At 45.4% G+C, this 13,673-nt stretch overlaps 1 protein-coding gene across 10 annotated transcripts in view; it reads right to left on the bottom strand.

Moving 5' to 3' along the window:
• Positions 1 to 1,970: 1,970 nt before the first annotated feature.
• The window catches only part of LOC134756922 (myomegalin-like), a 54,320-nt gene continuing 42,617 nt past the window's right edge, over positions 1,971 to 13,673 (bottom strand). For 2 of the 10 annotated variants that reach the window (XM_063697063.1, XM_063697058.1), the window contains 6 exons: positions 12,392 to 12,523; positions 11,610 to 11,729; positions 9,924 to 10,113; positions 5,959 to 6,195; positions 3,844 to 3,960; positions 2,745 to 3,275 (listed from right to left, as the gene is read on the bottom strand). In XM_063697063.1, coding sequence (XP_063553133.1) covers positions 6,153 to 6,195; positions 9,924 to 10,113; positions 11,610 to 11,729; positions 12,392 to 12,523 — 485 coding nt within the window. In that variant the 3' untranslated portion in view covers positions 2,745 to 3,275; positions 3,844 to 3,960; positions 5,959 to 6,152. Of the gene's footprint in view, positions 2,110 to 2,743; positions 3,276 to 3,843; positions 3,961 to 5,958; positions 6,196 to 9,104; positions 9,230 to 9,923; positions 10,114 to 11,609; positions 11,730 to 12,391; positions 12,524 to 13,673 lie in introns of those variants that run through there. The other 8 variants (XM_063696946.1, XM_063697067.1, XM_063696907.1 and 5 more) reach the window with 8 other exon arrangements.

Here is a 13,673-nt window from a genome sequence, read left to right as displayed (position 1 = left end):
AGAAGAACACATAACTGGCCTCAAGATCCCTCTACCAAAAGCTCATTCAGAGGCAGACTCCTGAATGTCTAATGACTTCCAGAGTGAGCTGAATTGCATTTCTCCAGTCTCCTGACCTGGCATCAAAGAAGAAAAATTGGAGTAAAAAGGAGAGATGAGGACAATGTGAGAGTGAACCAAGATACAGGGGCAGGAGCTGACGGGGTGGGAGGGTGATGGGAACAGAAACTATCAGGAAGCTCACTGAGGACTTGTGATCTTGCAAGTGGACTGAAAATCTTCTCCTGGAAGGCCAAAGCAGGCCAAGCGTCGCCTACAAGATCTGCTAACGGATGGTGATGGGTGGGGGACAGGCTTGGTGCCTCTGACTGGTGCAGTAGTTTCCTTACCTCTAAGTTAGTCCTTGCCTTCTTTAAAACATCGTGTGTTCTGGCTACCGAAACAACAAAAGAGCACCACGGAGTAGAAATCACCAGCAGAAATTAACCCTATTTGCTTAGCGTGAGAATTCTAAAGCATTTATTTCTTTCTAGCTATTCAGTTTGGAGTCTCCTTCTATCCACCCCATCCTCCCCTCCCTCTGCATCCACAATTGCTCGTGGCACAGGAGGTTTGGGGACATCAAATCAGTCTCCACTCCCAACATCTCCAAGCCCACCTGGTCACTGCTCATCAGCAGCACAAGTGCGGCATTGGGAAGACTGCCTGTTTCTTCCCCCATTCCCTCTCAGGGAACCTACGCTGGCTGACGATGAACTGCTCCATGCTCTCCTTCTGTTGGTTGGCGGTCTTCAGATGCTCAGCTGTGCTCTGAAGGAGCCGCTCCTGTTTGGATACTTTGGTTCTCAGTTCCAGAAGTTCCCTTTCTGTTGATTCTCCCTGGATAAGAGGAACAGACTCTTACTGACCAGGCAGAAGGCCTAAAGCACCCTGTGCTTTGTGGCTCTTTCCAGTTCAAAGAAGGATTCTACAATCTTCTCAACCCTCCTGAACTGGATTTCCTCCTTCACAGCCTCGAATACCTCCAGCTGAGGACAGTTTAGGATGAGGCCATTAGGCAGGAATAATGAGACTCTGGAATTCCCCATGCAGACTAGCACAGGCCTACACACCTGTAGCTTAAGAGAACCTTGCCTCAGGCTGGTATCAAACTCCCAACTCTGAAGAGGACCTTGCTTTAGTCCTGATATCAGTTCTGTCACTCTCCCTTCACAGGTAAGATTGAGAGTTCAGAAGTGTTATGCTGGGGAGAGAGATCTGGACTCAGGCAAGTTTGCAAGTTTGTAAATATTTGTGCCAACATGAAGATGGCACAACACCCTTTCCCTGGAATTAGCATAGTTGGATCCAAAAGGTATTGGTGACATTGACCTGGAAGTAGAATTCCTGGGGAGGGGATCCTGAAACCTGCCTACACAAGGGTCTGCCAATCAGAGTTAGCCTGAGCTCTGAGCAGATCCTGAGGGGATGCTAACTTTCCCCAGGCCTGGTCCAGCGATGCCAGCTTAAGTTGTATGTTGGGATTCCAGGCAGTGGCTAAAAAGGCTCAGTCTCATGGGGCATTCTGTGATCATTTGACCACGGGACCTGTGGGGTGGGAGATGGGTGCTGAAGCTTTAACTGAATTTCAGCTCATCCAAACTTCAGAGAGGTAAAGAAACTGAACATTTATGGATTGCCAGGGTTATGATGTCTCCGCCTTCTCCACACTCCTTCCTCTTCTTCTTTGATTTCTTATCCAGGGGTCAGGGGGCTGGTGGGGAATGGGATGTATTTAGAGCTGCAATGAAAGCAGCCACCAAGGGTCAGAGATGTCCCTCCAGGGACAGTTCTCTAAATTCCTGTCTATCCCATTTCACAATGTGGCTCCTGATTTTCTGGAAAAGCTGCGACATTGAGGAGACAGAACAGTATTGGAGGGCAGGAGAACTGGGTTTGAACCAAGAAAGGACACTGGCATCTTACCACTTTGCCAGGCAGCACAGGGATGTGGGTGCTTGGCAGGGCCACTCTCCAGAACATGGTGAGGAGGGAAGCCGACTCCTCTAGGGCATGGTGCAGGGCACTGGTGCTGCTCCGAAGCTCATGAATGCCTTTGCTGCCTAGCACCTGGGGAAAGGTAACACCACAGGAGTGGAGAGATTACTTTCTTCCCCCTGCATGGGCTCAAGCTTCCTTTGTGAGTGAGGCACAGAACATGGGCCTGCTTGAATCTGTGAAGCCCTTGCACAACCATTTGCAGCTCTCAGAACTAAGGTGCTGCTCCCTTTACCAGGAATGCCTTCCTCCACCTGCAGAACCCATAAGGCTTTCAAAACTCACCCCACTTGCTATGTCCTCTATGAACCTGTTACCTTCCTTGCCTGAGATAAATGACATTTGCATTGGCGCTCTCACAGCACAAAGGATGACTTCTCATACTGTGCCTGTAGCCCCGTACTGTGCTTATCTACTTGGGTGTGTGTCTTGCCCTCTAGTGTGGGGGCTCCGTGGAGGCAGGGCTGTCCCTATGCATCCATGGGTCTCCAACAGCTCAGACAGCACAGCCACTGGTGCCTGGTCTCTCTCACTGGAAAGGTGCTCTGAGAAGCTTTGCTGACTACCTTCCCTCCCCGTATGCAGTCTGCACAAGGAAATGCCGTGGCTGTCAGGCTTCTCACCCCTTCCGCATGTGGGGGCCATACACCTGCAAATCCTTCAGTTTCTGTCCATCCCATTGAGTTGACTCTGCCCACAGATGGTCATGTGCCTGCAAGACTATGGTAGATAATAAGCTACCAAAGGCTGCTAGGCAATGCCACGTGTTTCTGTGGGGCTGAGGGGAAATATCCAGTCAGCTATATATGGAACAGAGCAGAACTCACAGTGAAAATAGGAGATAGAGAAGAAAGGGCCTGGCTGCTATGCATGGAAGAGGAAGCCTCAGCTGTTGAGAGATGCAAAGCATGGAAAAAAAACAAAAAAACAAAAATGGTGGGAGAAGGAGTTAACATCAAAGGAAGAAAGGGCACAAGGAAAGAGTGCACCTAAAGCTACAGATGTGACTATCTCTGTGCCTTGGGCTTCAAGGCCAGGGAAGCTGCACGCTGATCTCACAAGAGACACTATCTTTTTGACCAGCAGCTTGCCCTCTGCAATCTGCTGTTTTAGGGCACTGTAGTCATCAATGTGGCCAATGACATGGCGGCCATGCTTATTGGCAAAGGAGCCATCAGTAGCATCACCCTCCAGCTTGCGAGGGGTCTTCAATACTGGAGAAGTATCCAAACCCAAGCCTGAAAAAGAAAATGACAACACAACAGAATCTTCTGTTATTCATAATGATATCCTCAGTTTACTCCAACTCAAAAGAGGTAGGGAACAAGAAAAGGACGAGGCTGGGAACAAGAAAGGAAGCCTTGGAATTTACAAGAGTGGGGCAAAGTCCATAGAGATCTTCTGGCTTCTATATTTTTATAATCTTTCTTACATTATCTCTTAATGATAAATTTGCCAGGAGACAATTTTTTCCTTATTGGCAAATGAAACAGGATGAATCATAATAAATAATAAGCTTCTGGGTAGAGAAGACACAGACAAGGAAATCAAGCTGGATACAGAGAACATTTTCAAGAATGGAGAGATTATGGTGCAATGAAGCAAGAACAGCAGTAGGAAAACTACAGGAGGATGAACAATGGCAAGAAAGGCAGCCACAGAAGGTGCAGGGAGTAGGGCTAAAGGCCTTGGGGCATGCAGAGAAAACTCTCTAAATACAGATAATATGTTTACAGACAAGAAAAGGTTGTTTGCATTAATCTCTTTCCATCATCAGTCCCTGGGCCCTTTTGTTGCCATATTTACCATTTGCTCAGTTGATTATGGCCGTTTCTGAGCCAGGAGTAGAGGAAGCAGAGTTGGGGAAGACCAGAGCTGGGGAATTCATACCAACATCCCAGACTGGAGGGGACACGGCTGAATCTAGGGGGTAAAGGCAACCACAGTTTTCAGGAGCCCTGGAACACACTGCATGTGAAGCACATGCACACCTAGCCGTCCCCACTGAGACCTAAGGTGGCAGGACTCTCCTCTTACAGAATTATCCATATCCCACAAGCAAAAGCAAAAGCCTATGAGTCACTGAGTTCAGAATGTTTCCATTCTTCAGAACAAAAAGATATTCCTGTAATTGAGGGGTGTTCCATGAGAGCGTAACTTCTAGTTTGAAAAATTATTAGGTATATTTTTATAAACCAAGTCTTGAGTATCTAATAAGATGCCCTGTAACTAAATGTAATATGTATAAATATACATAGTACATATTAAAATCTAGAATCAAGGAATGAAGGAATGAATGGATTCATGGGGGACTCAACATTCTAGTCATCATTCTGATGAGGTAATACTGAAAAAAATTGACTTGTATGAGAAGAACGGAGAGAGGGCTTGGTGGGTTAACATTGTCTTGCTGGAGACTAACAAGCAACCCTATGGTGTAGGAATTGGAAAATATCACAAAGAAGGTAGAAAAGGTCCTGCTCAGGCAAGTGTGGCCCAGTGCCTGCTTTCCAGCTCAGGCCTCGGGGGTGCTAGAGAAAGATGGGCAGGGACTACACCAGTGGGGCTGAGTCTTGGCTGCTGTGTGGGAAGCCAGTGAGAGGGGAAGGCCTGGTTAGAAGGAAGAGTTGGAGACATAACTGAACACCACAACCATCAGGGCAGTCCAGAGGAGGGCAAGGTGTCCAACTAATGTAAGCTGAGCAGTTCCTGGTGGTCAGGTGGTTTGCTTGGCAGCCCACGTGTGTTTTTTTATTGAATTGCTAAAACAGCATAATCATGTTATTGTCACCTTCATTTGACAAATAAGGTTACTGTCAGATAAATAAGCATCTACAAGAACCAGAGAAAAATAAAGATTAACATGACCCAGAAATAGCTGGCAGGAGAGTTTGAAAGCTCAGCTTTAGAGAAACTGAACAGAAGTGGTTCCTGATTTGAATAAAATTGAAGGTATGGCCATGGAGGTGAGTGGAGATGGTGTACTAAATGGTGTATCAAAAGGAGAAAAGGACAGAGGAAGTAGAAATTGAATGATTTAAGAGACTAGGGGGACAGCACTGACACTTCAATGAAAACTGGGAGAAGTGAGATTGATGGGGGATATTGAGAAGAGAAGGGGGACCTGGTCAAACACACCTATCTGAAAAGGCAGGCAAGGGGTGGGGTAGAGAAAGCGAATGATGACCGCCCGAAATAAATCACCCACCATCCAGGACTTCCCCAGAGCCCTGTTTCCTTAGGGGCAGGAACATTTTGCCACACAGTTGAGTTCCCCACCTGTGAGGGAAAGGGGGACTAGAGAATCTGGGAAGGTCGGCAATACTGAGACAGGGCACAATGAGCTGGAAGGAACACAGACTGAAAATCACAACATCTGGTTCTGATCCTGGCTTTGTCTATAACTTCTCTAAACCCTCGCTTGTCTGTTAATATCTCAAGACCTAAGTTTTCTTATGTGAAATACAGAGACAGCAAAACCTGCTTTACTTCAGACGAAATTATATATGTGAAAACACTTTGCTAAAACTAAAGCACCAAGAAAATCCAAGAAAAAGATATGAACATATACAGCTGCTAATTATTGAGCAATTCTTAGTGTGCCAAGCACTTGTAAATGATCTCATTTAATGCTCAAAATCATATAAGGTATATATTGTTATTATCCTCATCTTAAATATGAGGAAACTAAGGCTTAAACCACTGAGACTTTAGACATCTTGCCCAAATCAAACGACCTATAAGCGGTAAACTCAGAATCTGGAGCCCGGTCTGACCTAAATCCCATGCTTTCACTCAGGGCATCTCTGATTTCAACCTGACCCTAAGGAGCATGGACCAGGCCGATTGCACCTTCTGCCGCAGACATCCTGGTGATCTCCCCACTGGCCGAGGGTTTTCTAAGTCCCTTTTCCTTCCTACCTTGGAGGAGCAGCTGCTTGTTTCCAGAGTCAGCGCTGGCCGGGAAGTTCTGGTTAATGGAGGGGCTGAGGCTGGCTTTGCCAGCACCGCTATCCAGCTGCTGTTGCAGCTGCAGTCGCAGACAATTGTTCCCCTGAATGCTCTGCTCCAGCTGCCCTCTCAGAGCTCATACCTCTGCCACCAGGTGGCTCAGGTCACTGCTCAAAAGGATTTGGTGACAGGCATCCAGGCTGTAAGCTAAGAGAGAAGAGGAGTCTGGTAACATTGACCCAAGTATTTCCAAGCACTTGTCAGAAGCCTCCTCTGTGACATTCTTTTCTGCCAAAGACCCCACTATCATCTGAGTCTCATGTAACCCATCTATGATGGAGATGTCACCATTTCTGTGTGTGGCCTGGGGATGGCACTGAGCTAGCACACATCCAGTCTGAAACTTCCCTGCGGCTTAAGTTACACACATGCACCTATAGAGCATTTGATTGGCAGATGAGGATAAGTCCATAGTAATCTTAGTCCTGTAGGCTAAAGTATAGGATCCTCCAAGGTAGAAGGTCAGCACTGAGCTAGAGCAGGGTAGGGGATGAGGGAGAAAGAGATTTCGCGGTCTCCACTCTCAAAAATGAAAGAGGAGAAGGAGGAGGCCTTTTGGTAGCATGTGAGAATGTGAGTTGGGCACCTTAGACGAGGGATTATAAATAAATGAGTTTTTCAACGTCTTTCTCTTTCTCTCTTTCTATATATATATGTGTGTGTGTGTGTACATATATATACAACTATATATAGTGTGTGTATATATATGTCGCGTGTGTATATACATGTACATATATATGTACACGTATATATACACACACACATATATAAATATATATATGTACATATATTTACCTCCATTCACCACATGTAGTCTACTTCTTTGTACTGGGGATGAAGAGATCTAAGAAATATTCTATAAGGCCACAATCCCTTATCTGAAAACCTTAAGGCCAAACAAATGTATTTCGAAAGGTAAAATTTATTTTAGTTTTTAGCAAGGCAACAGAGTGCATATATCATATATAACATGTACCCAGTTGCATGTGAGCCACAATCCTTAATCAAACATGTAACTATTTCTGCAATGAGCTATGTGAATATTCTAAGTAGATAAAGACTTATGAATATCCTCTTGTCAGATCATCTAGATTTTGTCACTAAATGAGTATTTGAAAATTTTAATTTGGAGATCTTACTGAATTTTGAAAGTACAGGTAAGAGATTATGGAGCTTTAGTGGTTGTAGCTTTGAAATGAGTCCTAAAAGGCAGGGAGAAAAGCATGAAAGGAAAGGTAGCTCAGGATGAAGTAGTTTTAGAGATGTTTTAAAATCTATCTATATGCTTTCATCTTCCCAATAGCACCTTATATTGGACTGTCATCTCTTAATATACCAGAATATCACTAGACCCCTCCAATAGTTTCCCAGATTCTAATGCCTCCCAACTCCAGGACATCCCCTGAGACTTAGCATCCTAAAGTTCTCTTTTCATCATATGCTTATCTTCTTTGAAAAAGAACAGACTTAGTTTCATTATCTACTATACAGAATGTCAACTTTCACCCTGACCTGTGAGCTTTCAAGATTTGGTGACTCTGCTCCACCATCCTGACTTCTCACTCCCCCAACCCCAAGCTTCTCCTGTGGGCAGGCTGGTCCCACTGACCCAACACTCACCATGACTGTGTACTTAAGCTATTCTCCCAGCCTGGTGAGCCCCCTCTATTTCTTCAAGTTCCAGTTCACCTTCTCTTTAGAAAATCAGGAAACTAAATCAGGATTTATGATAATTCCAATCTAAATTCCACTGCCCTTCACTCTTTGTTTAGCCCTCTGGAGGGACATAAAATAGAGTTCTTTTTCACCTGACTGTTCTTCAAATATCCGAAGCCAGTTCTCACGTCCTCAAGATCTTTTGAAAGCCTAAATTTCTTTAGTTTCTTTGACCAGTTGGAGATTTCTGGTCCACACCATTGTGCGCCCTGTCTTCATTATGTTCCCTAGTGTGTCAATGCCCTTTTCAAAGATAGTGCCCCTTAATGTAACAATATTTTAGACATGGTCTCCACAGGCGAACATCACACTTACACTACTGTAGTGTCAGTTTCAGCTGGCATTTCTAGCAATCTTTGGCCTATGCCTTACTTGTGTGAACATGTTTCTACCAAACCCCAAACCCTCAAGTCCATGAATGGCTGCCTGTCCTATATTTCTACCCTCATCCGTTATTTCTACCACTGATATTTTTAATTGAGCTCAGGATTTTGCTTTTTAACTTTGCTAAATTTCATGACATTGATGTCAGTCCTCTGTCCCAGCCTGCTGTGACTTATTCACATTATGTTTTGAGTACCCTTCTCCATTTAAAGAATGAAGAAATATATCAAAATTCTCAAATATTAGATTATTATTTCAGCAGGCAGCAAAGTCTTCAATAAATGTCCTTAATATTTAAATCCAGGATTGAAATTTAGGTCCTTTTAGTGGTATTTCTATAAGGGTTTTTTGTTTTTGTGTCTTTTAATTTTCTCCTGTGGGCAGGCTGGCCCCAATGACTCAACACTCACCATGACTTTGTACTTAAGCTATTCGCCCAGCCTGGTAAGCCCCTGTATTTCTTCAAATTCCAGTTCACCTTCTCTTTAGAAAATCAGGAAACTAAATCAGAATTTATGAAAATTAAATGAAAGGGCAATAAGCTAAGAGCCAGATGTCACTAGGAAAAGGGTCATGGTGGGAGCAGACTGCCTGCTGCATTGGGCTGAATGGGTTGTCAGTATATATTACCGACAATATTAAAGGCCTTTTCAAATGATGATATCATTAGGACAGTTCTTTTGCTTTAAAAAATGTTACAATCTAGACATTGATAGGAATGTCTAGATTTTCTTAAAGTAATTAGGAATGATCAGGCTGGATCTTGCTCATGCCACAACCTGTCCCCTTGGGCTTTGTGTATGAGAGTTCCTACTGGGAGCCCCAGGCTTGGGTGGCGGTTTCTGAGACAGAACTCTGTAGCTTCTCATGATCTCCACAACTCCCAAAGGAATGACCTCACTAGCATCCTATGCAAGGGCAAAAAGCTCATGGGGTGAGGGGAGAAGAACACATACCTTTCAGCCCCTTCTTGGAATTGCCATAAAGTGCCTCGTAGATTTGTAGCTCTGACTGGAGGGACTCAAAGAGCTGCTGTTTCTCTTCACACTATTGCTGCAGGAGAACCAGCTTGTGCTGCAGTCTGACCAGGGAGAGGCAAGGCCCACTGAGATGGCAGAGCTACTCAGCCACACCAGAGCAATAAGCTGAGAGCCAGATGTCAACTCAGGGGGTCATAAAGGGTTATGGTTAGGGTTACATCTGAGCCCCAGATGTCAACTCAGGGGGTCATGAAGACCATCACTTATTTTGCAGATGTGGAAATGGTGGCTGAGGGAGGTCAAGTAACTTTGCTTGAAAACACACCATTACCTACATTAGTTCAGAGCAGAACAGACACACCAGCACAGTCTCCTTACTGCTCCTACAGTGCTCTTTGCATCCTGACAAGCAGTTACAGGGCTTATGCTGGGACCAGGCATCACAGCCAGTATAGAAGCTTCCTAGGTGATGGTGAGACTAATGTCCTATATGTAATTGGAAGCATAGGAACCCTTCTTTTTCATGTCTCTGATATACTGAAGACTTCTATAACAGAGTTTTACTCTCTCAACTTGAGAGGGACAAGGCATTCCCAAAGAAGTCCTTTCTTCTGCTCAAAGCGCCCCACCCCCTCTCCATGCCCCGACTGACACACAAAACTCAGGAATAGCAGAGGGAACACTGAGGTTTCCAAAAGAGGACACCAATTGTCTTGCCAATATCCCTTCTTATAATGTAAGAATGAATGTAAGAATGAAGAATGCTGCCTTATCTGTCAATGGGTCCCCTCTTACCTGGAGTCGTTTTCCTGGAGGGAAAGACGTTCCTCCCTGAAATGCAAGACCTCTTGCTGCTTCTCCCTCAAGTCTTCCAAAAGCTGCTGCCTTTCCACCTTCTGGTGCTCCAGCTCCTTTTCCAGCTCTTGAAGGTGGGATCGAGAGGACAGCAGAGCCTCCTTCAGGCTTTCCGTTTCTCGGGATTGCTCTGGTGAGAACAACACAGGAAGACTGATTTATTATGATGGGGCCAGAGCTCAGCAGGAAGATGACCCCAAGCACATCCGCCCTGACAAACAGAGCTAAGGAGCAGGGAAGGAAGGCCCTATGTTGGTGGGAAGAGCATGCTGGCTCAACATCCCCCGCAGTCTGGAGAATGGTACATCTCTCTCTTTGCAAAACCCTTCATTCCACTTATTTAATCTGTCCTACCTTGCTCTTAGAGAAATTCTGCTTTCTAATGCTCACCACTTTCCAAGTGCTCACATACCATCTGTTCAATAATCCATTCTTGAATTTTGACAAAGATCAACGTCAAGATTTTTTTGGAATGTATCACTTTCATTATTTTGAAAACTGGGATATTTGCTCTTTTTTGAACTTGCAGCACTTCTCTGATCTTCACAAGTTGTCAAAGATTATTGAAGGGACTCTAAAAATACAGCTGCAGGCTCAGTAAGTCCTCTGGGGAAAGAGTCACCTGAGCCTGGCAAATTGTACTCGTTTAAATCTTTTACTGTCTTCTCACCTGTGAGGTCTGTTCTATTCTCTCCCAGCATGCAACGGTAGCTTAGTAGTTCTGCCCTCTTTCTTATCTGTTAACTTTTGTTATCGTCCCCCAGCAGTGACCTTTCCTCTCAAAACTTCTTGCTAATACAGAAATCAATTAATTAAATTAATTAATTAATTTAGGTGGCTAATTTAGAAGTATCTCTTGGTGGCTTTTTCCTTTTCCACAAGCATTCCTTCATTCTGAGCTTAATCCTTTTGGATACTACTCTCAGTCTTTTTATGGCTGTTCAATAAATATTTGTGAATAAAAATACTTTGTTATTGATAATATATTGAGCTGATCAAGTAGACCAACACCAAAGTCAGCTGCCTCCCAGCCACACGAGAAATGATGCCCACCTGTGAGCGCCCCCTGGCTAGGGCTGGGAAAGTGCTGGGGGGCATTTGCTAGTACTACTCAGCATGGAGTCATAGGAGTACTGACCAGAGAGGGGCCCTGAGTCTATGAGTGAGGGATGTGGTGAGGAGGCAGAGGGATGGCAGAGCAGGGCCAGGAATGACACATGCAGCTGCAGTAAAGTCTGGAGAAACTTGAGAGGGAAGATAGGCATTCTCACTCCCTCCTTTATTGGTTCCAAATCAGTTGTGAGTGAAGGGAGGTAGAACATATACCAGACTGGTATCCAGGTTGATAGCTCGTGACTCTGGATATATGCAGGTGGGCTTGTACAGAAATGATGGATTTCCTAGAGCTCTTCGCTCCCGGGGACGAGGAGTCTGAGGGGCCCATAGTTGGCACATCTTAGAAAGCAGCCTTCTCTAGACTGAGAATAGCTGTGAGTTTGGGTTGGTGGATCTGAGTAGCTCTGTTACCTCTACCTTCTTTTGTTTGCTTCTCCAGTTGGTGGTTAGTGTGGCCAGGGAAGAAAGAAACTTAAGAGTGACCACAATTTGTGGGTTTTGACCACGTACCTCTGGAAACATGACTCAGTTGAGCCTGAAGTCTCTGATTTTCTTCCCTGAGGACTCTGTTCTCATTGCAGAGCTGAGGTATGGACTCCAGACCCTGACTGTAGAACTTAGAGGTGGATCCTGTCCCAGAAAGTATACATTTGGGTAACAGAAGCTTCCAAAAGTTTCCCATTCTTTATCTCTCAAAGATACTGCCCCAACCCAGCAGAAAACCCCAAGGACTGAAGGCCTGGCCCTGAATGAAACATGGGGGGCTGGGTACATGTTTTCTGTGTGCCTCTTCTCAGTGGATTCTTTGCGTGCATCATCACATGCCGTAACTGCAATGGTGCAGGAGGCTCGATCTCCCTAAACAGCTGCTGCTGTGGTATAGGCAGGACAACAACATATGGAAAGACTGGCCTCCACATGACAGCAGCTTGGAAGGAGAGTGTAAGGAGAAAGGCCACCTTGGTAAAGAGGCGAGGGTAGAGGTGGGAGGACCCTTACAGACCTGGTTCCACCACTTATCAATCACACAACAAAGGCACAGACATCAGCAGTATATAAGCAGATTAAGTATGGGGTGAGAAGTCAGGTGACTCTGGGCATCAGACGTAGTTCTGCCTTAAAGAGAGTTACTCTCTAAACTCAGATATATTCAGAAAGTAGGGATGACAGTACTTGCCCACCTCCCTTGCTGGACTGTTCATAAGGAGCAAGTGAAGTAAAGAATATCTGTGAAGCTCTGCCTAAAGGTCCCTAAATAGAGCCAGAAACAGGAAGGTCTGGGCCTCTCCTACCGCTTCCACATGCAGTAGAGGTCAGCCAGTGTTCCACTTGCTCCCATAGGCGGTCACTGATGCAGATGGACTCCTCCAGGCGCTGGTGCAGGTTCGGGATTTCACCAAGATGCTCTTCCAGCAGGTCAGCCCCTGCAGCCAAACCACCAGGACATGGACAAAGGTGGGAGATGGAGAATCCTGGTTACTGATGGGGGTGGGGCTCAGCCAGGGGCCTTGCAGCAAGACCTGTAAATATCACTAGCCTTCTGCCAACTGTGTCCTCTCACACGGACACCCAAAAGAATGGTAGTTTTGTTTAAATAGTAAATGTGCTTTCAAACACATAACAGTCACTTGCTAAAAAATCTCCATGGGCCTCCTCCCACACAGGGGTCTTGTGAGAGTTCCACATGTTTTAGAAAAATAACTGAGAGCTCTGGATAAGGCCTGCCTAGCATCTGGAAAGGTATGGCCACCTCCTGGGTGTGACTATGAGGATGATAGGTGAGATCTCACTCTACCTTTCTTCTTACTGACACGTGAGCGAGCATTCTTTAGCAAGGGACAAAGCCCTTCCTCCCACCCTTAGAAAGAAGGCCTAAAGTAAAAGTATGTGATCTTACACTCACCCTATGCAGTTAATGACTGACATTGAATGCTTCCCTGAAATCACTTTTAATATGGAAGATGAAAGAATAGCCTGGAAGGATCTAGAGATCTGAAGGCAGATTAGAGAGGGGACAACACCCCCCCCACCCTGCCAAACAAAGGAAAAAGATGCAGAAAAGTCAGAGGGATGCTTACACCGGACATTAACTGCACCATTTTGCTTTGGGCTCAGTCTTTTCCTGAAAATTACGATTGTCTTACTGTTGGAACTGAGCGGCATCCCAGCATTTATGAGCTTAGCTATACCTCTCCACTTGCTGTGACTGAGTTTTGTGCACAGGATATATGTGCAGGGTTGGGGAGCTGCACCCTTGCACCCTTTCCTGTGACAACTCCTGACTGTTGGAAGAAAGTCCCGTCTATGCCTGGCATTCTGGAGGGGTCTAAGAGAGTGGGCTGCAAAGAGGCCAGGCTGCAGAGAGACGTAAGGATATGAGTGTGAGAACACAAGAGGTGGGTCCCTGACTTTCCCATATCCCTACAGAGCACTGAGGCCCTGGGCAGGAGAATGAAGAAATGAACTTGGAAAGGACTGAGCCCTGATACAGCTCTTCCATTTTCTACCCCTCACTCTGTGAGCCAGGGATGGAGGAATGAAACAGTCCAGCCTGGGTAGGAAAAGAGTAGACTC

This window comes from Gorilla gorilla, chromosome 1, assembly GCF_029281585.2.
Source record: "Gorilla gorilla gorilla isolate KB3781 chromosome 1, NHGRI_mGorGor1-v2.1_pri, whole genome shotgun sequence".
Taxonomy (NCBI): Eukaryota; Metazoa; Chordata; class Mammalia; order Primates; family Hominidae; genus Gorilla; species Gorilla gorilla.
Note: the sequence above shows the minus strand (reverse complement) of the source record. Positions and strands in the feature narration are given on the sequence as shown.